We start from the raw sequence: 22863 nt of genomic DNA on the forward strand, positions 1-22863 counted from the left end.
ACCACAAAAGTGCTAAGTATTTTAAAAATTAATTCATCTTAATGACCCAAATTTATTATAACTGCCGATGATAAATTTTTGTATTTTTAAAATTGAATTAGCATGCAGATAATGGTAAGTTACTTGTGAATTTTAAAACTTTTGGTTTCCTGTCCTACACAGGTAAGTATTCACATATCAGTTGATGATCATGATCATTTTTACCAAATGCTTTCTTTAAAAATATGTTTTTTTAATTGATTTTTTAGAGAGAGAGGGAAAGAGAGATAGAAACATCTATGAGAGAGAAACATTGATCGGCTGCCTTCTTCACATCTCATACTGGGGATCAAGCCCGCAACCCGGCCATGTGCCTGACCAGGAATCGAATCAGTGACCTCTTGGTTCATGGGAGGACACGCAACCACTGAGCCACACTGGCCAGGCTCACCAAATGCTTTTGTATACATCTTTGTATTTTAGATTTTGATGAAGACTATTCAGTGTGCTTAAAAATACAAAGAATATCTGTAAGGGAGCCAAAACTAATACTAATTCCTAAAGGTATTGCCTACAATTTAAATCAATAGTAAATAATAACTGATTAAAAATTATTTTGAAATATTTTGGAAAAATTTCCTTTTGAATACCTTTATTCTCCAGATAACAAAAAAAATTTTAAGAAAAATAAACCATGAAATGTTGCTGTTTGTTCTAAACAAGTATGCTTTTAAATCTATTTATCAGATTACTTTAATTTGGTCTTAAACATTAATTTATATATTTGATTTCGTGCCACTTTTATTTAGTAGTTATTCTCAGGTAACTTCTGGATGCTGAGCAAATAAAACTGATGCTTTTTTTTCAGAAACAACAACAAATCTTCAAGCCAGCAGTCATCCTCTTCCTCCTCCTCCTCTTCCTTGTCATCGTGTTCTTCATCATCAACTGTTGTACAAGAAATCTCTCAACAAACAACAGTCGTACCAGAATCCGATTCAAATAGTCAGGTTGATTGGACTTATGACCCAAATGAACCACGATATTGCATCTGTAATCAGGTAAAAGTCTGGCATGTGTCTATAAAAGCATAATTGAACAAACTAGGAAAAAGCAATTTCATTTTTTTCAAGTGCTATTTTTACTCCAGTTAAAAAACCCTTGCTTTTTTTATATATATACAATTTTCTCCGGGTTTTTATAAAAATGATGTTTGTTGTAAATACAAAGAGTAGAAAGAAACATGAAAGTTATCCATAATCTCAGCTCTCAGATATAACCTGTAATTAAACATTTTGTTGTACCACTACTACATATCCCACGTGCATATTGTCTTAGTCTGTTCATGTTGCCATAATAGTATACCACAGGCTGCGTGGTTTAAAGAGCAGAACTTTATTTCTCAGTTCTGGAGATTGGGTAGTCCAAGATGAAGGTGCTGACTGATTTCATTCCTGGGTTAAGGAAAGGAAATCTTGTATAAATATTGGCAATAAAAGTAGGTTACCTACAAAAGAACAAAATAAGATTCACCCACAATTTCCCCTCCATAACACTGAAAATCAGAAGTTGATTAAATACGTATGTAGAACTTTGAGGGAAAAATTTGAGTGTTCCCCCAAAAACTTACCCAGAGTAAAGTTATTGTTCATGTCCATAGAATCTGAAAGTATGCCATCTAGTTACCTTTTCTGGAAAATTATTCAGTCCATTGAGAACTTCATTGAATTCAGGACTTAGGAAGTTGTACTTTAAGGTGCTAGCAGTGAACAGCAAAAAGGAAAATGAGAAAGGACATATAATAGGTAATAAGTTTAAAAGTTTCAATGAAATGGACTATTGACTGCTAAAATGTAGATGACCTAACATGACCCAAGAAAAAATAAAAACCTAAGTAGGTAAGTAACCAAAAAAGAAACTTAAGGTCTTTAATAAAGGAACCATCCACAAAGATTACTCCCACAGAGCAGGTTCTTTCAGACTTTCAAAGGGCATATAATTTCTGTGTGTCTCCCCCTATGACTCCATAAAGTCTTTTGGAAAAAATATGTAAATGTGTAAATCTATGTACCCTGTTTCTTTTTTTTTTTTTTTTTTTTAAATATATTTTATTGATATTTCACAGAGAGGAAAGGAGAGGGATAGAGAGTTAGAAACATCGATGAGAGAGAAACATCGATCAGCTGCCTCCTGCACACCTCCCACTGAGGATGTGCCCGCAACCAAGGTACATGCCCTTGACCGGAATCGAACCCGGGACCTTTCAGTCCGCAGGCCGACGCTCTATCCAGTGAGCCAAACCGGTTTCGGCTATGTACCCTGTTTCTTAATGCAAGTGTATATTCAGTGTATTTCTATTTTCTAATAGTATCATAAACAGTTAATTTGGATTTAGATGCTTGTTCTATAGTCATAATAAGATTTTTCCTTTAACCAGGTATCCTATGGTGAGATGGTGGGCTGTGATAACCAAGATGTAAGTATCACATTTTTCTATTCAGGAATGAAAAAAGCACATTATTACTTGAATATTTTTATTTATTGTGTCTTTCAGTCTAAGAAAACAGTTTGCAGTTATGTTAATTATGTCATATTAGTGCTAGAATATTCCTCTCCAAAATAGGATAGTGTCTCTTAATGTGTTCCCGGTTTTAACTTTTAAAGCTAATTTTATGGTTTTATGCAAATTGTATTTCTCAAAAAGGTGTTACATTGTATGAAAATTAGAAACACCCCCTTCCCCTTTGCTAAAGAATATTGTGTTTGCTAGAATCCAATTCACTAATCACAGTGAAGAATTGGAACTTGAAAACAATACATTCTTTCAAGAAGCATGATGCTCAGGTTAAGGGTAGGGATGTTGAGGACGTAATGTGAAATTATTTTCCTCCCATTAGTGTAGTATGTCCTATTGTACTCTGCAGGTGTCAGCTGATATAAAAAAATCACTTATATAAAAAAATAAAGGAGTCTTGAAATTGCTCTTCTTTTGAAAGCTTAATTTTGATTAGAGATAAGCTTTATTGAGTACTGAGAATATGTCTGTTTAGTAATTTTCACTCCTTCCTTACTTTCATATAACTCTTTTGTCCATCTTTTACCCCAGAGGGGTAACCACTCTGAATTCTATAGAAATCCTACTCAGGAATGTTATCCTAGGAGATTTAAATGTGTAAACAATGTGAAGATTGAGCAGGGTTGGCTAGGTACCTTGAAATTTGGACTTTCTCTGACCTGATAGAGTCCCAAAAACATGTTCACATAGAAAGAGAAAGACCCTTCTTCCACTTCCCTCTTTAGAATCACTTATGGGCTGCTTGTAATTATTGTAAAACAGTATTGCCCAAATATTTGAACACCATTGGAAACTGTCTCCTGGGCTGTTAGTGTAAATGACAAATAAGATTTCTGTGATTACTCTATCGTATTCTGATCTCTCTCATTCCCAGTTACACTCTTCTGAATGCTAAGGTTTTCTATGGAAGTGTAGAAGTGCCTAATACATTGCAGGGTACAGCACTTTTCCTCTCTGTATATCCAGGAGTGGGTTTATCCAAAAGGGAAAGCCAGGGCATTCCTTTATGTCTTTAATTACAAGTAGCTTATTCCACTCCATGTGGGAGCAAATAAGGCTGAATCCTATATAATAAAAGGGTAATATGCAAATTGACCGAACGGCCGAACAACCAGTCGCTATGACGTGCACTCACCACCAGGAGGCAGACGCTCAATGCAGGAGCTGCCCCCTGGTGGTCAGTGTGATCCCTCAGGGTGAGCACTGCTCAGCCATAAGCCCAGAAGCCCGCCTCCGCAGCAGCGCTAAGGATGTCAGTCGGGTATCCCCTGAGGGCTCCCGGACTACGAGAGGGCGCAGGCCAGGCTGAGGGACCACCCACTCCCCCAGTGCACAAATCTTGTGCACCGGGCCTCTAGTATTAAATAAAATCTTTAAAAATACATTTCCTTTTTACATATGAGACCCATCTCACTTCTTATCTTTAAAAGTTGGTATCAACTTACTCTCCAAGAACATGAAAATTAGTAAATTTTAGTTCAGTATTTAGAATTATGGGAATAGATTACACGAATCTCAGTTAACAAAGGTGCATAATTTTTCTGTGCCTCCATTTCCTCATCTCTGAAGCTTATCAGTTGGACCATGTGGTTTATAAGTCAGCTCCTAGATCTAAACATTATGTTTCCATTAATCTAATATTCAGTGTAGTAGACATATTTTAATATACTCCCTAATCTTTAGAGGAACTAAACACTTCTTTGCAATTTTGCTTTCTAGTGCCCTATAGAATGGTTCCATTATGGATGCGTTGGGTTGACAGAAGCACCAAAAGGAAAATGGTACTGTCCACAGTGTACTGCTGCCATGAAGAGAAGAGGCAGTCGGCACAAATAAAGATGGTCATTTCATTTGAGAAAGATTAAGACTTCAACTAAACATTTTATATAGGACTTTAAAAAAGAAGAAAAGAGAAAGAAGATACAGTGCATTTCCAGGCAACCACTTAAAGGATTTACATAGGCAATCCTGTAAGATCTTGAACTTGAATTTTATGGGTTGTATTTTAATAATGTAAGTAAATTATTTATGCACTCCTGGTGTGCTATGAATATTATTCCAGTTAGCCTTGGATTCTTTCAGTGGCCAACATATGCAGACATTTGTATTCCTCAGCCGTTTTCACAAAGTAATGGGCATTCTATAATTTAGACTTTAGGAATTCCAACGATGAAGGTTTTAAGAAAAGTATTTTATATTCAACAGGTATGTTCTGCTGCATGTACTGCACTCCAGAGCTGTTATGTAATACTGTATATAAATGGTTAAAAAAAAAGGTAGTGCTTCTAAAAAGAATTTAAGATAATGGTTTTTTAAATGCCTTTATAATAAGCTTTGTTTCTTTGTGAAACTACATTCAGCAGGCTGAAGGAAGTGGTTCATGTGATAAAGTGAGCTGGTGTCCTCTAGAGTACCTGGGTACATAAACAGAAACTCCTGTAGGTAAAAGCTAATCTGTGCCATTAGTCTTTATATGTCTCTACATTCAGACCGAGTGCAGTTCATGGGGGTGGGAGGGGAGGGGCTGAAGGGGAAAGGGTATTAAAGTGATACATTTTTATACCAAATGTGTTTATTTTTTTGTGCAAGTAATCCTTAAAATTGGAATTGTATTAGGTGTTAAAATAAAGTTTTTAAAAAATTACTTGTATTTATACTTTACACACTTAATGAAAATTTCTCAATTCTAATTAAATTCCAATTTTCATAATCTAAAAAGGACTGAGGCCCAGGACACAGAAAGCTGTTTAATCTGTGATTTCTTTAATAATGCTTAGAATTTGTGATGTGAAAATAAGGGAAATACATTTTTAATGTAAATTTGAAATGCAGATGTATTTTTTTAGATCACCTCTCTGGCTTTTCCTTCAGTTGGAAGGACATGAAAGAAGTCTAATTACAGCAGGTAAAATGAAAATAATGGTTACAGATATTTGACTTAAGGCAGTGTGACCAGTTTAAGTAAAGCACCCCCCTGAATTGGAGCTTAAAATTCAATTCTGTTTTTTATTTTACCATATACTAGTATGACAGTTAATTCAAATTTTTAATCACTCTGGGCCTTGTTAAACCAGGGTGATGCTAGCTGTAGGAAGTCTCTAAAGCACTTCTATGGTTTTATTCTATAGGTGCTATTTAAATTATAAATTTTGCATACTATTGAGTCTGATCAGTAGAAAAATCCTTAAAGCTTTTAAAATATTTATTAATGTCATATTTTTTATATCAAACGTACTGGGTACATCAGATTTTTACTTTAATGAAAACTACTTATGAGCCTCTTAGAACTTATTCAGAAAACTGTGACGTCTATGCAATGCTACCCAAAGGGTTTGGGTTAGATAGGAGATTTCAAAGGTCTCTTCAGCTTCCCAGTGCCACAGCTCTGAGCTGCTGCAGTCTGTTTTATAACTGGACAGCCCATAAAGCTAAGTTAGGTTCATTTGTGGGTTACCGTGATTTCATAGTATCACGATTTGATGGTACTCAATAGTTCATGAAAATTTTATAAATCTTTAAGAAATAATATATAACGTAGTATTCAACTAGCTTATCAGCATGTTGCCTGGAGTTGCTTAGTGTTATTGTTTAATGTTCTAATTATATGTAATGATTTTTCCAAACTTATTTGTATTATAGGAATTGGTCAAAGGATAAAGCCTTATATTCAGCCTTATTTTAAGAGAAAGTTCCTTGTCAGAGTCAGGAACATCCCTATTTCCAGCTGCTACAGCCCTTTTCAGTATGTGAATTCCACTGCTTCCCAAATCACTCTGAAACATTTTGACAAATCTTAAGCTCAAACATTGAATATTTTATGAAGTGTGTATAAAGAAGTAAACCAAAACTTTGTGCAGTTAATTAATAATGGGTGGAACCTGTTAATATCTCAGATAGCCAGACATGGAACTACCTCATCAAAAATAATGTGGCCAACTATTAGTATTTGTTGTGACATTTACAAGGGGTAAAATGAGCATTTTTGGTATTATAAAATACACATTCAAAATCTTTGTTGTGTACAAAACTCATGTAACAATTGGTGGCCTAAAAAAAGTCAATTGTGGGTTCACAATTTATAGGTGGTGAAAATTGAGGCCTTACTGCTGTGGAGTGTATATTAAAATGTTCATGGTAACACACTTGAAGCAATAAATGGCTTAATTAAATGCCTAAATGAAGCCGAGTGTTTGATAAACATACAATCATTTTTTTAAGGGCAGTTAAATTGTTTTGCTCTTTTCTCCTTTAAAACAAATTCCACGTATTTTAGATTTTTAACAACCTTAGGCTTGTACAGCATTAGTGCCCTTTGTCCTTAGACCTCATAAATGGTCTTCTTGATCTAATGAATTAACTCAATGTCAGAAAAATAAAGGACTAGTATACTTGGTTTGGAAGGGGTAAGATACTCTTTGCATGTGTAGACATTATAGAATGTAGACATTCAACTCTCACATGTTTAAAAAGAAATCTTTCAACAAATGGGCTTTAAGAGAAAAGATGCCCTAGAAAATGCTTATAATTTTACAAACATTAAGCACCTAAATGTGGAGAATACAGAAATGCAGGTGTGTGTGTGTGTGTGTTCCTGTGGGAAGTGGGAAGGACAGACATGTCATACAAACAGTTGCGGTATTTTGATACATGCTATATTGTATGGGTATACAAAGCACTCTGGGAACACTGGAAGACTTGACATAGGAGGTTTCATTTGAACTGATTCCTAAAGATGGATAGTGTAGAAGGTTATCAAGGCAGAAGAGATTGTTCAACAGCCACATACATTCTGGGAACTTAAAAGTAGTCAGGAATGGGTGGACCTGGGGTAGAGAGATGTGTCAGGTCAGGGAACGAAGCCAGAAACTGAGCAAGAGTCTATTCAGGAAGAACATTTTACACTGTGCCATGGAATTGTTGTTAATAGGAATAGTAGTGACATTTAATTGTTGGTTAAATACATTATATTGTTATTATGTAACAGTTTAATAAAATAGCATTTTTTATGTTTGTATTGGTTTTTAGAGAGCAAGGAAGGGAGAAGGAGAGAGAAAAACATCAGTGTGACAGCGAAACATCGACAGGCTGCCTCCTACACATACCCTACCGGGAATTGAGCCCACAACCCAGGCATGTACCCTGATTGGGAATTGAACCGACAATCTCTTGGTGCACGGGATGGCACCCAACCAACTGAGCCACAGCGGCCAGGGCAGCATTTTTTAAATTAAGATGATAAAATCAGCCCTGGCATCGGCCAGTGCACCAAGGGTCATTCCCCATCAAGGGCACATACCTGGTTGCAGGTTTGTTCACCAGCCCGGTTGGGGCGCATGTGGTAGGCAACCTATCGATGTCTCTCTCAAATTGATGTTTTGCTCTCTGTCTCCCCCCGCCCCCTTCACACTCTCTAAAAATCAGTGGAAAAAACATCCTTGGGTGAGGATTAACAACAATAAAAAATGATTATAAAATAGGCTGACAATAGTTGATTATCTAAACTTGGAAATATTTTAAAAATTCTATACTTAAGATTAACCTTTTCTCCCATATTTTGAAACACTACAAATTAGAATTGCTAGTCGAGATTTTTAGATTTCCTTTTTTAGATGATAAAATCTAAAATATTCAAGCAGATTGTGATTTCTGACCCAGGGTGTTAATATTCATGATTTGATTCTGCTACTGAGAAGTAAGTTAAAGTTATGAACTGACTTCAATATTTTTTTATTTTAATTAAAGTGTGTCATAGGAAAGAGGCATATTCCCTCTGGCCATTTATATTTGAAGGTAGTAAGTCATGTATATCTTATAAGTCAATATCTTCATTAATAAATTATTAGAGACTTCGATATGTCAAAATGTTTTTTGAAATAAATTTAATTTCTTAATAAATTCTTTAGGGCCATATGATTCAGTTTTTAGTTAAGTCATAGCCCATTTTTATTTTCTTTACTGATGGCAAAAGAGGCATTATAATCATTCATTTTCCTGCTGTTTATTAACAGTTCAGAAGCCAGTGTGGTGAGTGTGGGGAGTGTGTATGCTTGTGTGCATATTGCTTATTCTCATGCCATTCCTCTTTGCCTACTCTAATGAATAAGAATAGTTTTCCTTCCCTAGCTGGTTTGGCTCAGTGGATAGAACATCGGCCTGTGGACTGAAGGGTCCCAGGTTCAATTCAGTCAAGGGCATATGCTCGGGTTGCAGGCTCGATCCCCAGGAGGGGGCATGCAGAAGGCAGCCAATCAATGATTCCCTCTCATCATTGATGTTTCTATCTTTCTCTTCCTTCCTATCTGAAATCAATAAAAGCATATTTGAAAAAGAAAAAAGAATAGTCTTCCTCAGGAAAGTGTGTAAGTGCTAGTCTCCAATGATGAACTAATTGAAAACATTCACAAATTTACCTTCAGTTGTAGGGGAAAGCAATGGTCATATTTTAATTCTTTTTACATTGTTAAATCTAGCCCCGGAGAGGGACCCTCCATGTTGAAAATAAGAACAATTGTAATAGTTACCAAGTTACTTTAAAAAGCTTTCTAGATCAAATGCAATACAAGGGGCCAATCAGGAATATTTCCAAGTAACTGAGCATAAATATGAGTCAGTTCATTAGAATGATTTACTAATATTATAACTAGTTAGTAGAAAGTTTTAGTATGACTTCCCCATATTCATATCCTTGAAGCATTTTGTATTTATCTTTAATATGACAAATGACTTTTTTTTTTAATGGGTTTCTCAAGTGTGCCAAAAGATGTTCTCATTTTACCAATTGTTGTCATTTATATATGTTAAAAGATGAGTCCAGTTCTTTTGTTGAAAGCAAGAAAAAAATTAAGCTGATATGTCAGAGGTCATATGTTTTAGATATAGAGGTAATCATTTGACTTTATGTGGTATACTTGTGACCAGAAACCCATATCTTGTCAAAGAATATTTCATTCTTATCACCCGGAATAGAGACCCGGTGCATGAAATTCACGCATGGGTAGGGTCCCTAGGCCTGGCCAGCAATCAGGGCCTTCCGGCTGCCAGTCTGGGCCTCCCTTTCCTGGCTGCTGGCCAGGGCCTTCCTTCGTTCCGCGCCACCCCTTGGTGGTCAGCGCATGTCATAACGAGTGATCGAACTCCTGGTCTCCCGGTTAAACTCCTGAAAGGACAATTTGCATGTTAGGCTTTTGTAAAAATAGATTAGCTAAATGAATGCCAGCCTTCATCAGAGTGATAAGACAAAACCTATTTACCTCCCATTCCCCCATCACACACATTAATTTCTTAGGAAGCAAATTTAATACTGTAAACATTTCAAAATACCTTTTCTGAAAATAAAAATAGATGACTGAATTGTGATTACATTTTAAAAAGAAACAGGCTAAATTATTTGACTTTCTTGTGGCAATTTTTAAAATGTATTATCATTCCAAGGAATATTGCAGATCTACAGAGAAAACAAATGAGATATCTAATTGAGTAAAAAAACATAATTTGATACTATGATATGACAAAAGAAAGCTAAATTTGTATGTTTTTTATATATCTATATAATAAAAGCCTAAGTGACCTTTATGATGGAACAACCAAAACAACTGGTTGCTATAATGCACACTGACCACCAGGGGCAGACACTCAACACAGGAGCTGCCCCCTGGTGGTCAGTGCACTCCCACATGGGGAGCGCCACTTAACCAGAAGCCAGGCTCACAGCTGGTGAGTACAGCGGCTGTGGCGGGAGCCTCTCCAGCCTCCGCGGCAGTGCTAAGGAGCAGCAAGCCAAGCAGTAAGGAGGAGCGAGAGCAGGCGGGCAGTAAGGAGCGAGGGGTTGCAAACTGCAAGAGGGCACAGGCTGGGCTGAGGGTCACCCCCCCACCCAGTGCACGCATTTAGTGCACCGGGCCTCTAGTTGATTGATAAAAACATCGGAATTCTGGCTTTATGCCAAGGTATAGGTGTCCTAAAGAAAGTAAAAAAAAATAGTTCATTGGATTAAATGTTTGCCATTCTACCTGTGTGCTCACTGCTTGAAGTAAGTAGTTTATTTGTCTATCTGTCTTCTGTTTGTCTTTTAGAATGTATGTATAAATATATGTATGTGTATACGTGTACGTGTATACCTATATAAAGTCTTTTAGGGGATGCAAAACTTAGCAAATTTGAGAGACTTAGAGGAGATCATATGCACAAAGTTGCATATGTTTGAGGAGGCAGTAAATCATAGGAAGACACATCTAGATGACACGAGTATGGAGATGAGTAAAATAGTTCTGTCATAAAGCAGTCTATATTGTAAAGAGATATAAGTACACTAGTAACTAAAATACAGTACAGAATTTAACAAAAGTAAATTTGGTACTGATGCAAGCATTTTCAAATCGCTTATAAACAGAAAGCTGTGCCCTAGCTGGTTTGGCTCAGTGGATAGAGCATCGGCTTGTGGACTGAAGGGTCCCGGGTTTGATTCTGGTCAAGGGCACATGCCTGGGTTGCGGGCTCCATCCCCAGTAGGGGGTGTGCAGGAGGCAGCTGATCAAGGATTCAAATCATTGGTGTTTCTATCCCTCTCCCTTCCTCTCTGAAATCAATAAAATATATTTTTAAAATAAGAGAGAGGAAGCTGTGAAAAATTAGCCATGTACCCCGTTGAAAACTGAAGAGCTGCTGAGTGTACAGGAGGTCCTTGAGTAGCATTGTTTCCGTTCAACATCATTTGGTTATAACGTTGACAAGAGAAATAAAATTGATTCTTGGTTAGGCCTTTGTCTGTTTGGGTTTTCTCCAAGGATTCCAGTTTCCTCCACATCACAAAGATGTGCACCTGAGGTGAGTTGGTGTGTCCACATTTTCCAGTCTGAGATAGTGTGATGGGTGTGAGTGGCCCTGCTATTGAAGGACATCCTGTCCAGGGTGGGTTCCTCCCTGTACCTTGAACTACTGGGGTAGGCTCTGGTATGGAAATCATCTGGTTGGAAATCATCTTCCTTGTTTTTATTAATCTTTTTTAAAAATCCTCACCCAAGGACATGATTAGAGAGAGAAAGGGAGAGAGAGAGAGATATCAATTCGTTGCCTTCCACACGCTCCCCAATTGGGGCTCAAACCTGCAACCCACGTATGTGCCCTGACCAGGCATTGAACGACAATATTTCTGTGGATGGGACAGCGCTCAACCAACTGAGCCACTCTGACCAGGCTATTAATCTTTCTTAAATGTATGTATAGTTCATATATATTTCGATGTCTAATATTAGAAGTGTTTTGGGTCTTTAATTAGAAATTTGGTGATGTTTCTGTAACCAGAAATATGCTGCAAGAACTTAACTTTTAATTGTATCAAGTAACCTGTGATAAAATTGATCTGACCTGTCATTTTGCTTAAAATTGCCATTTCCCAGAACCTAATGACATTCAATGAGGACCTACTGTATGTCCCATTTAAAAAGGCAGTGCCAAATGTTGTCATATGGGACCTCCAGGTGATGTGTATGCTCAGAAATACTGGTCTAGTGGACAATTTTAAATGAAAAGCCTTTAGTTTGAAGCATTTGGTTTATTTCGACTGTTGTTCATCTAGAAACAGTGCAGAATATTTGTTCAAATAAATACATCAAACAAGAAAAGGATAGTAGAAAAATGAAGATGTGCAACGCAGCATCTTATTTCTATGTGTAAATTGACAAATGCTGTGCCCGAGGGAAGTCCTGCACCGTCCCTTTTACCCTTTAACACCATTCCTAGACCTCTGTCAAACCCTGCTGTCACCAGTCAGCAGCCACTGGGAAGGAAGAGAAAAATCTTTACTTTAAAAAAAAAAAAAAAATTCACAGAGGAAGGGAGAGGGAGAGACAGAAATATCAATGCTGAGAATCATTGATCGGCTGCCTCCTGCACGCCCCATACTGGCAATCAAGTCCGCAACTGTGGTCATGCACCCTCACCAGGAATCGAACCGTGACCTCCTGGTTCATAGGTCGATGCTCAATCACTGACCCACACCAGCCGGGCTACGTTTTTTTTGTGTTTTTTTTTTTTTTTTTTTTCTGAATGCAAAACTCCATAAAAGGGTTAGTGGTCTTAAATTTAAACCCATAGATTTATACACAGTGACTACACACGTGAAGAGATCTGGAGAAAAGCAACATAGCTGAGTTGGAAGGAAATTCACACATTTAAATGCATTAGAAATGACAGCTGTTTTGGGATTTCTGTTCACTGTCCTCCAGCATCTAAAGAACCACACATGGCCTGACTGCAGATGAGCTTCCGGTGTGTCATTGTAATGGATGGCAGATGTCAAGTTCTAAATTTAGGCGAAAGGATGCATGATCCTACACCCGGCATAAATTAATACTCACGTTTACATAACTATGGGAAAACACATACTCATAACAGTGTAGATACCCTTCTCCTCTGAGGGTCAGTGAGGGCTCTAAGGCACTGCACATAGACTTCCGTTAAGTCGTGTGTGTATTTTACACCATTGAGAGTAACCACATGAACTTGAACCATGTTGTTGTCCTTATTCTACCTTAAAAAAAAGCAACAAAAGAGATTTCGCTCTATGAATTTACCACTAAGGTTAATGGTAATATAACAGTATTCTCAAATAATCCTATATAATAAAAGAGTTATATGCAAATTGACCCTAACAGCGGAAAGACCAAGAAAGACTTGTTGCTACAACACGCACTGACCACCAGGAGGCAGACGCTTAACGCAGGAGCTGCCCCCTGGTGGTCAGTGTGCTCCCACAGGGGGAGCTCCACTCAGCCAGAAGCCAGACTCATGGCTGGCGAGCACAGCGGCGGTGGCAGGAGCCTCGGCAGCGCTGAGGATGTCTGACTGACAGCTTAGGCCCGATTCCCTGGGGAGTGTGCCTAAGCCAGCAGATGGACATCCCCCTAGGGGTCCCGAACTGCGAGGGCACAGGCCCGGCTGAGGGACCCTCTCCCCTGGTGAATTTTCGTTCATCAGGCCTCTAGTTGTAAATAAAGGTCATCCTATATCCTGACAGCAATCATGATATCTTCATTAATAAATATTCTGGGGAAGAAACTTGTTTATTTTGGGGTTCCTACTGTTTGCAGATAAAGGCTAAATAAATTCTTGAAATTGGAAGTGTAGCAGAACTTGACCTGGACCTGACTCTCCAGCTTTATCCTTAGTGAACTTCCACTAAGACAGAAAACCTGTATTTGCCCTTTTGAGGCAATTGAAGTCTTTGGGACTCTGCAGGGCCTAATTAAGAAATGACCACTTTCCTTATCACCTCCCCCAAAATTTGATTTTCCTATTTTGAGTCTCCATAGCATTTATCTCCACCTTAGTTGTGGCTGGAACAGATATATGTTTATCAGCCTCATTTCCTTTTCCTCCTGGGCACGTAGCTAAACCTCATTTCCCAGCTCATTTTCAGTTACATGGGTCCATGTGACTGGGCTCTGGCCAATAGAATGTGGGCCAAAGAATAGATGACAGTTTGAAGTTTGTCCCCCCAAAACCTCCCACACAGTCCTCTGTGCCCTTTCCTCATTCTTCATCTTCCTGTGGGGTTCAGAGGACCCCAGTGGGGAGCCAAGATCCTAGGGTATGGAAAGTTCCCAGGTGGAAGTACCCTGGTCCCAGTCCTAATAGAAACTGACAAACATGGGAAGATGATGAGGGCTTTCGTTGTACCAAGTCACTGAGATTTTGAGATTGTTTGTTACAGAAGTTACCCTACATCAGCGGTTGGCAAACCGCGGCTCGCGAGCCACATGCGGCTCTTTGGCCCTTTGAGTTGGCTCTTCCACAAAATACCACGGCCTGGGCAAGTCTATTTTGAAGAAGTGGCGTTAGAAGAAGTATACGTTTAAAAAATTTGGCTCTCAAAAGAGATTTCAATCATTGTACTGTTGATATTTGTCTCTGTTGACTAATGAGTTTGCCGACCACTGCCCTACACTGACCAATGTGTTATATTTTAGTCATTTATGGTATTTGTCATATGTCTTCTGTTTTCCCTGTGCCTAGAACGATGTTTTGGTACAGTAGAGATTCAAGTATATGATTCACAATCTATAAACATCATCTTATGTTCAGTGCTAATGGAAATGTTCTAAAGTAAGCATCAGATGAAAGGTGATAGGAACTGAGAAGAGGGCAGTCAAACTGTAGGGGGGAAGTACTGGGAGCTTAGTGCCCAGTTGTTGACAGGACTGCCAGGACTGACTTCACAACGTCTCCGTTAGTAGCTACAGCTGGATTTTACATCTCCATGGTCAAGAGCCTCTTGAAAGAGGAAAGCTTTTTCCTGTTAGGAAACCAAGAAGGCCCAGAATCTGAAGATTTCACCTTCCTCCCAGGTTATAATAGAGAGGAAATCTGTGTCAAAATGCATCCTTAGAAGCATAACTTTGGAGCCTCTGGTGACCTCTGAGGTCTGTTCAGTGATCGCTGAAGCCGATACTCAAAGAGAAGGTATTTTATGAGGAAGCTGATACTCAAAGAGGTAAATTACTTTCCCAAAGTTCCTGATCCCACACTGGAATCTTCTCTGTTATGGACATTTTTATTACTCTACTTTAAATCAAAAAATAAAAATTTGAAAATACCTTCTTCAAACAACGATTATTAAATGTATCCTCTCCCTCCATCGCCACTCCATACCAAAAGCTAAGTTGAAACATGTGTGATAGGAGATCATATTTTGTGTTGGAGAGTTCTGTCACTCTATTATTGTCCCAGATTGCTGCTGCTGACATACCATCTCTTGGACTCCAAAATGATTTAGTGGAAGGGTTACTTCCTGAAACCATATGCACAAAAGCATTCACTCTGATTCTCTGCCAGAATCTACAGGTTCGTACTTCTGTGTATTTATCCTCCCACTCCCCACACTGAACCACTTACTCTATCTTCATTCTTCCCTGTTCTGTCACCTTCATGCTCTAACACATGCTTCCATTACCACTCAGGCATAAATCCCTCGCACTTGTAGTCTCTTGTACAAACCACTCCCACTCCACCCTCGTTCTCACTCTTCAAAACGAGCATCTGCCACCCACCTCCATCTCACAAAGCAAAGGGAAGAGATCTAACACTGCTCATGTTTGCTTTTGTTGCTTCTGTGTTCCAAAAAGCCATTATATTGATCACTAGGGGCCTGGTGCACGAAATTCGTGCATGGGTGTGGTCCCTGGGCCTGGCGGGCGATCGAAGCATGAGTGTCGTGTGGAAGAGTAGGTCTCAGCTGACCTCTGGGCCCTGGGCCCCCATACCCTGGGCCCCCGTGCACCCCTCTCCACCTGAGTCACAGTGCCCGAGTCCCCACGTGGAGATGCAATAAGCGCGGCTGGATGCCGAGGGCCGGGACGCAGGATGGGCCTCTGGGCCACCCAGTGGTGCCGCATGGAAGCCAGGCGTGCAGCGCGCTCTCTCCCAGCCGGCTTTGCAGACTGGCTCCTGCGCGAACCCACAGGGAGCCCAACCGGCCCCTGTGGTCCTGGCAGCTGTGGCCCTGCTCACCCAGAAGAGGCCGTGCGGGGGCGGGGCGGGCTTCTAGTGGGTGCCCGGCACCTGAGCACGGGAGCTTCTCTGGTGCGCAAGCCCTGGTGTTCTGGGGGTGGGTAGCAGGGGGAGTGAGAGCAAGCTCAGCAGACACCCTGCATTCTTACTGCACCTCCGTCCCCATCACTTTTGCCCCCAGGTAGCTGGCGAGAGGTCACAGCCCCCACCTGGGTATTGCGGGAGGTTGGTCGCCACCACCCATCCCCAGTTCCCCATTCCAGCTTGGGGCCTGGCCCTGATCAGGCAATCAGGGCCTGCCAGCTGCAGGTTGCCATCTGTGGGGCAATCTGTCAGGGCCGGGTTCCCCACCCAGCTCCCTCAGCACCTGGGAGCTGGGCAGTGGCCCCATCCCCTGCCGCTGCTGCCAGTCTCTGTCTGCGGGGTGATCTGCCAGGCAATCAGGCCCCCACTCACACCCACCTTGTTCTGGTACCACCTGCTCACCTGCTCCACTATCATCCCGCTGCAGTCCCACTCTCATCGGGGCCCACTGGGCCAGCAGCACCTCCACTGCCGCCCTCTGCCAGCGCTGCATCACCGGCACATGCCATGTTCTGCACCGCCCCCTGGTGGTCAGCGCACATCATAGCGAGTGGTCAAACGACCATCAGAGGGGATAATTTGCATATTAGACTTATATTATACTAGAGGCCCGGTGCACGAAATTCGTGCACGGCAGGGGCGTGTCTCACAGCCCAGCCTGCACCCTCTCCAAACTGGGACCCCTCGAGGGATGTCCGATGGCCCGTTTAGGCCCAATCCAGGTAGGATCGGGCCTAAACGGGCCATCGGACATCCCTCTCACAATCCAGGATTGCTGGCTCCCAACTGCTCACCTGCCTGCCTTCCTGATTGCCCCAACCACTTCTGCCTACCAGCCTGATCACCCTCTAACCACTCCCCTGCCAGCCTGATTGATGCCTAACTGCTCCCTTGCCAGCCTGTTTGCCCCTAACTGCCCTCCCCTGCAGGCCTGGTCCCCCCAACTACTCTCCCCTGCAGGCCTGGGTCCCCCCCAACTGCCCTTCCCTGCAGGCCTAGTTGCCCCAACCTCCTTCCTCTGCCGGCCTGGTCACCCCTAACTGCCCTCCCCTACAGGCTTGATAGCCCCCACTGCCCTCCCTTGCAGGCCTGGTCCCTCCCAACTGCCCTCCCCTGCTGGCCTGATCGCCTACAACTGCCCTCCCTTGCAGGCCTGGTCCCTCCCAACTGCCCTCCCCTGCTGGCCTGATCGCCTACAACTGCCCTCCCTTGCAGGCCTGGTCCCTCCCAAATGCCCTCCCCTGCTGGCCGTCTTGTGGCAGCCATCTTGTGTCCATATGGGGTCAGTCATCTTTGACCACATGGGGGCAGCCATCTTCTGTGTTGGAGTGATGGTCAATCTGCCTATTATTCTTTTATTAGATAGGAGGATTAGATAGGATAGAGGTCTGGTGCATGGGTGGGGGCTGGCTGGTTTGCCCTGAAGGGTGTCCCTGATCAGGGTGAGGGTTCCCTTGGGGCATGGGGCGGCCTGGGTGAGGGGCCTGTGGTGGTTTGCAGGCTGGCCACACCCCCCAGCGACCCAAGCGGAGGCCCTGGTATCTGGGATTTATTTATCTTTTATAATTGAAACTTTGTAGCCTTGAGTGGAGCCAAGCCTCCTGCTCACTCAGTGGCCACAGCCATTTTTGTTGGGATTTATTTATCTTCTATAATTGAAACTTTGTAGCCTTAAGCGGAGGCCAAGGCAGGCCAGGGCTGTGGGAGCTTGTCTTCCTCCATTGCCGGGGTCAACTTCAAGCCTCCTGCTCTCTCCAGCTCTGTGACTGCTGCCATTTTTGTTGGGATTTATTTATCTTCTATAATTGAAACTTTGTAGCCTTGAGTGGAGACAAAGGCAGGCCAGGGCTGCAGAAACTTGGCTTCCTTTATCGCCGAGGGCAACTTCAAGCCCCCTGCTCTCTCCAGCTCTGTGGCTGCCGCCATTTTTGTTGGGATTTATTTATCTTCTATAATTGAAACTTTGTAGCCTTAAGTGGAGGCTAAGGCAGGCCAGAGCAGGCGGAAAGCTTCCTCCATTGCCGGGGAAACCCAAGCCTCCTGCTCTCTCTGTGGCTGCAGCCATCTTGGTTGGGTTAATTTGCATACTTGCTCCTGATTGGCTGGTGGGCGTGGCTGTGGGTGTAGCAGAGGTATGGTCAATTTGCATATTACTCTCTTATTAGATAGGATAGGATTATCTGTTCATGTGTTTGACACACACAAACAAGACTGAGCTCAGGCTCAGGATCCCAGACATCACAGACATGCATTCAGCATGTTGTATTCTTCCAACAAATGTGCAGAGTGCTTAGTTGATTTCCACACATTATTTCATCTAGTTATGTCAATAAAACTTCAAAGTAGTCATGAGTATCCTCATTTCATAAATTACATGCTTGAAAACAATTGATAAAGAGCAACATGATCCATATTCAGGTTGGGTTACCTTTAATATCAAATGCTATTTATGGATTCCCTTAGTTGGGTTCTACTTTTTGCTGTAACTTCTTTCCATTTCTTCTTTCCACTGTCCCACTCTAACTAACCCTTTTGTATCAGACATCCCTTTGTATACTAGCTTCTCCCTCAGACTAATGGTAAAATAGGAAATTGGGTTTTTCAATCTGCTGGCATCATTTCTAGAACACTAATTTCCCACCTTCTTTCTAACTTCTGTTATCTGAAGTCTAGCTCCAAAATTATCTATGCTGCTATTTTTCACTTCCCCTAGTCCCGTGGTCGGCAAACTCATTAGTCAACAGAGCAGCAAACCGCGGCTCACAAGCCACATGTGGCTCGCGAGCCGCAGTTTGCCGACCGCTGCCCTAGTCCAAACGGCAATATGATTTTAGTATCTGCTTTATGCTCTCTTTTGTATCCTGTACTCAACAATTTAACAATGCACACGAATGACCCTTGATATTCCTCAAATTCTTGGTTTTCCAGACTTTTTGACTTAATAGAACTCCACCTGTCCATTCCTTTCACCTAGTAAATAACTTTGTCACACCCTGAACCTCATCAACAGAACAACTTCAGCTTAGAGATCTCGTAATTCCTATGATGTCTCAAACCACAGTGCATCCACCAAAACTAGATCTTCCAAAACACATTGTTTAGCCATTTCTTCTACAAAACCTTTGGGCTTCCTAAAGTCAAGTGTCATTTCATTTTTCTCTATTCCTTCATTTGTCATGGGGTTGACGACTCTGGCTCTATAAATTAGTATTAAACACACTGGAGGAAATATATGCAAGGACTTGGAGTAAGTCTAGATTTAATGTGAATATGTATTCTCTAAAATTTTAATCTGTTTTATAATGGTGTTAACAGTTTCCTATCTGTAGATGTCCATTCTATAGTAGCTGGGCACCCCTAGGGGGCGCCCCGTATCACAAAATCCAAGTGACTGACAGGAACTTGCCTAAAGCATGGAATCACTCTGGGGGTGTGGCCTCACAGGAGAACCTCAGCCCCCAAGAATGACTTTGAGTTAGAAACAGGCTACAACATCTATTTAGATTCAGAGGCTTTGGAGAATGTCTGTTATGAGCCTAAACCGGACGATTTCTGAAAAGCGAGGGCAGGGAGAGGTGAGCACCATGCACAAGACAGATTGCTTTTCTCCTTGAAGTTCCCTCAGCTGAGTCAGCAAACGTGGATGGTGTCTGCAGAATTGCCTGGCTGGGAGTGTCCTTGGGGCGGTCTGTGGAGCAGCAGTAGATGGAGTTGAATATGGAAAAGCCTGCTGTGTACCACTTCCTACAGAGCAAAAGTTACCCAATACCCACTCCCATCAACTCATTATAAGACGTGTCAGCAATTAGCCTTTGAAGGACTCGGGCATTCGTCCAGGACAGGACTCATAATAACAACTGTGAAATGAATCAGGTACCAAACAGAAAGCTCAGTTGTTCTGTGCATACAACAGGCTTGCTGTTCTGGGGGTCCAGACAGGAGTTGCGCCCACTTATCCCCAAAAGAGGGACCACAATCCCCTAAGTGAAGATCCTCGACGTTTGTCATCAGTGGACGGAGGGCTATTTGTTTTTGCACCATTATCTTAGGAAAAAGAAATTACCTAAGGCATGGAACATCAATTGTGCATTTAAATTGATGCAGCTCTGCAGAGGCAGTCACATTTCGGGGAAATGAGTACCGATGTCCCCAGTCTATGGATGCTCACCTTGTCTGATCCAGAGCTGAATGCGCGGCTCCAAGCTGCCCCAGGGCCGGAGGCGCCCGGAGAGTAGCTCCGCCCGCTCCCCGCTCCCCGCTCCCCGCTCCCCGGCCTGTTGGCTGCGGTGTGCGGGCCGCAGCTCCCCGCCGGGAGGTCTGGAGGGCGGCAGGCGCGCGTGTGGCTGTGTCTGCGCGCGCGTGTGGCTGTGTCAGATGAACTGGAGTCACAGGACGGGGTGTTTCCTTCCGAGTGGCTCCGATCAACAATCCATTAGGGACTCGTGGAAACTTTTTTCTGGCTAAAAGGATGAAAACCGAGTAAGTACACAGAACTTTGAACTTGAAACGGAATGCAACAAAATAACAGGCAAAAACCCTAACAGGAACCATGTCCATGCAACCCGTTTATTCCGTTTTTATGTTCAAAGCCACAAGTGCTTGCAGGAAAGGGGCGATTTGAAACTGAATGAAGGGAAGCAGTTAAGGAACTTGGAAGGCGGAAAGCGGGGCAGCTTTTAAAACCGGAGGAAAACCGGGGACCTGCTAAGGCAAGCTGGCCCGTCCCCCGCTGCACCACGGGCACTTTGCGTTTTAACCGATTGCACTCTTCGGAGCTGTTTTGAGGTCCCAGATGCACCCTGGGGGTGTCTTCTATTTTCCTGTGATGTCGTCACTGTGAGTTGAAGGATGTTGTGGAAATAAGGCATCGCCGGAAGCAACAGTTGGGCAGCCTGGGGTCCACTAAGGTTATTGGTTACAACTATTATTATTTGGATGTCTTTTTAAAATCGTTATTATTTAACCCAGGACAGCCCACTTTTTACTGTCATCCATGGAAAGGCGCTTAGTAACAGTCTCCGACTTCTGGGACCTATAAATCTTTGGCATGATTATTCGGAAAGTTCTTAAGCGGGATGGAGCAATCTTCACTTAGGCTGTGGAAAAAGGAGGCGGATTTGTAATTCTTCATGCTGACAAGAAATAGCTGCTATGACTTTTCCGGCGACGTGGACAGGGGCCAAGTGCAGCTGAACTGGTCATGGTCTGTCGTCCAGGGTTCCTTTGTCGTCGGCGACTTTGCCCCCGGCCCTTCTTGGTGGGCTTGGTGGTGGCCCTCTGTCTCTTCTACCAGAGCCTGACACTGCGAGGGACGAGGAAGCTCGCAGCCACTGTGCCTGGGGCTGCCCCCAACACGCACCCCGACACCCAGGCAAGCAGATGCAAGAGAAGATGGTCTGTGGACGAACGGTGCTTCTTTCTCTCTGGCAATGCTCGGGAAATCAGAAAGGTAAGGCGGTCATAAGCTTAACCTTGACATTTTCTGCCTCGCTCTGTCCTTTCTGTAAAACTAAAATTAACTTGCATGAGTTCTGAAAGAGGTCCAGGGTATACCCAGCCCAGAGAGTGACCTCATGACCGCGAAACACATGTTGCTTCAACTTCTTTTTATTCCCAGAAAGTCCTGGCCATTATTTTCTCTCTTAGGTTTTCACTTCATTCCAGCTGAATGAAATAGGCAATTTGGAGGAGGTGGGAGTGATCTGAATGCTTTCTAAAACTTCAGGATGCTAATAGAACTAAAGATTTAAAGTTTAGGAACATAAATAAAGATCCCTAAAAGTTGATAAACACTAAGTGTTTCTTTCCTCAAGGCAGCCAGTGTGAACACCCAGACCACTCCAGACTCAAAGATACTCCCAAATTTCATTTTGTAATAGGTTAAATCAATTTTTGTTGGTGAACACATTTCTAGAGCAAATATTTATTTCTGAAGCATTTAAAAGGAAAGTACAATAGGTTTCTTCAAAAGAATTGATACACTGCATTTTATTGCTTATAGAATTAGGAAAATATAGATTATCCTATACTTATACTCTGCTAATTAACTTTATTAATCTCACTTGTCAAGTGTTAGAGAAAACACAAAACACATGAAAATGCTCAAATTCCTATTTTAAAATACCACCCCTCTTTATGCCTGTCAGTGAAATGATATTTAAAATAGTCCGGTCTAAAAAATAAAAGAAAAAGAAAACACACAGACAAAATTCACAGTAGCAAAGTCAATGATTTCTATGCCACAGCAGGTATTGTAGCGAGATAATTTAGCAATCTGTAAACTAATGTCTAATTTCTGCAGTAAATTCCATGATCACGGTTATTGTTTGGAGCAGAATTTCTTGTTAAATACCAAATAGTACTTTTACCATTATCGCTAACACCTCCAGCACCAGTACCATCTTGTTTTTAAAAACTCTTTATGGATTTCACATCGGACTCAACCCTGTGAGATAGCTAAGGTAGGTTTGAGTGTCATTATTTTACAGACAAGATGCTCCCAGATGTTCAGGCAGGCCACTGGGCCAAAATTCTGACATGGTCCATCTAACCGGTTCCTACTGCAAGGCTGATGCTCTAAATAAAAATAAGTTCAAAGATCTAATAGTAATTTGTGAAAGCACAACTCTAAGAACTTACTGAAATACAAAATAATATTAGGTTAGAATGAAGAAAATTTGAAAACTTTTAAATGAATGACTTATTTTATCAATAATGTC

The 22863-nt window shown here is 41.8% G+C and overlaps 3 protein-coding genes across 9 annotated transcripts in view; 2 read left to right on the plus strand and 1 right to left on the minus strand.

Annotated features, from left to right (window-relative positions):
- ING3 (inhibitor of growth family member 3) overlaps positions 1–5189 on the plus strand; it is a 46063-nt gene extending 40874 nt beyond the window's left edge. The window contains exons 10-12 of one of the 2 annotated variants that reach the window (XM_080665548.1): positions 848–1040; positions 2417–2455; positions 4274–5189. In XM_080665548.1, coding sequence (XP_080521674.1) covers positions 848–1040; positions 2417–2455; positions 4274–4390 — 349 coding nt within the window. In that variant the 3' untranslated portion in view covers positions 4391–5189. The remainder of the gene's footprint in view (positions 1–847; positions 1041–2416; positions 2456–4273) is intronic. The other variant, XM_080665549.1, reaches the window with a different exon arrangement.
- LOC308247047 (uncharacterized protein) lies at positions 608–21649 on the minus strand (the record flags this gene model as incomplete). 6 transcript variants are annotated; one of them, XR_013960447.1, is made up of 5 exons in its annotated part: positions 608–1433; positions 1666–1738; positions 12938–13082; positions 20313–20604; positions 20846–21649. XR_013960447.1 is itself a non-coding variant. In XM_080665550.1 (3 exons), the coding sequence occupies 3 exons, from the start codon at positions 20699–20701 to the stop codon at positions 1428–1430; spliced, it is 468 nt and encodes a 155-aa protein (XP_080521676.1). In that variant the 3' UTR covers positions 624–1427. The 6 variants fall into 6 exon arrangements, 1 of the variants encoding a protein (XP_080521676.1); XR_013960449.1 differs by having other exon boundaries at positions 624–1433; positions 1610–1738; XR_013960448.1 differs by lacking the exon at positions 20846–21649 and having other exon boundaries at positions 1610–1738; positions 12938–13078; positions 20313–20507.
- The window catches only part of CPED1 (cadherin like and PC-esterase domain containing 1), a 294491-nt gene continuing 292141 nt past the window's right edge, over positions 20514–22863 (plus strand). The window contains exon 1 of the mRNA XM_080665547.1: positions 20514–21593. Within this exon, the coding sequence (XP_080521673.1) occupies positions 21345–21593 (249 nt within the window). The 5' untranslated portion in view covers positions 20514–21344. The remainder of the gene's footprint in view (positions 21594–22863) is intronic.

Source organism: Plecotus auritus (assembly GCF_963455305.1).
Source record: "Plecotus auritus genome assembly, chromosome: 4".
Taxonomy (NCBI): domain Eukaryota; kingdom Metazoa; phylum Chordata; class Mammalia; order Chiroptera; family Vespertilionidae; genus Plecotus; species Plecotus auritus.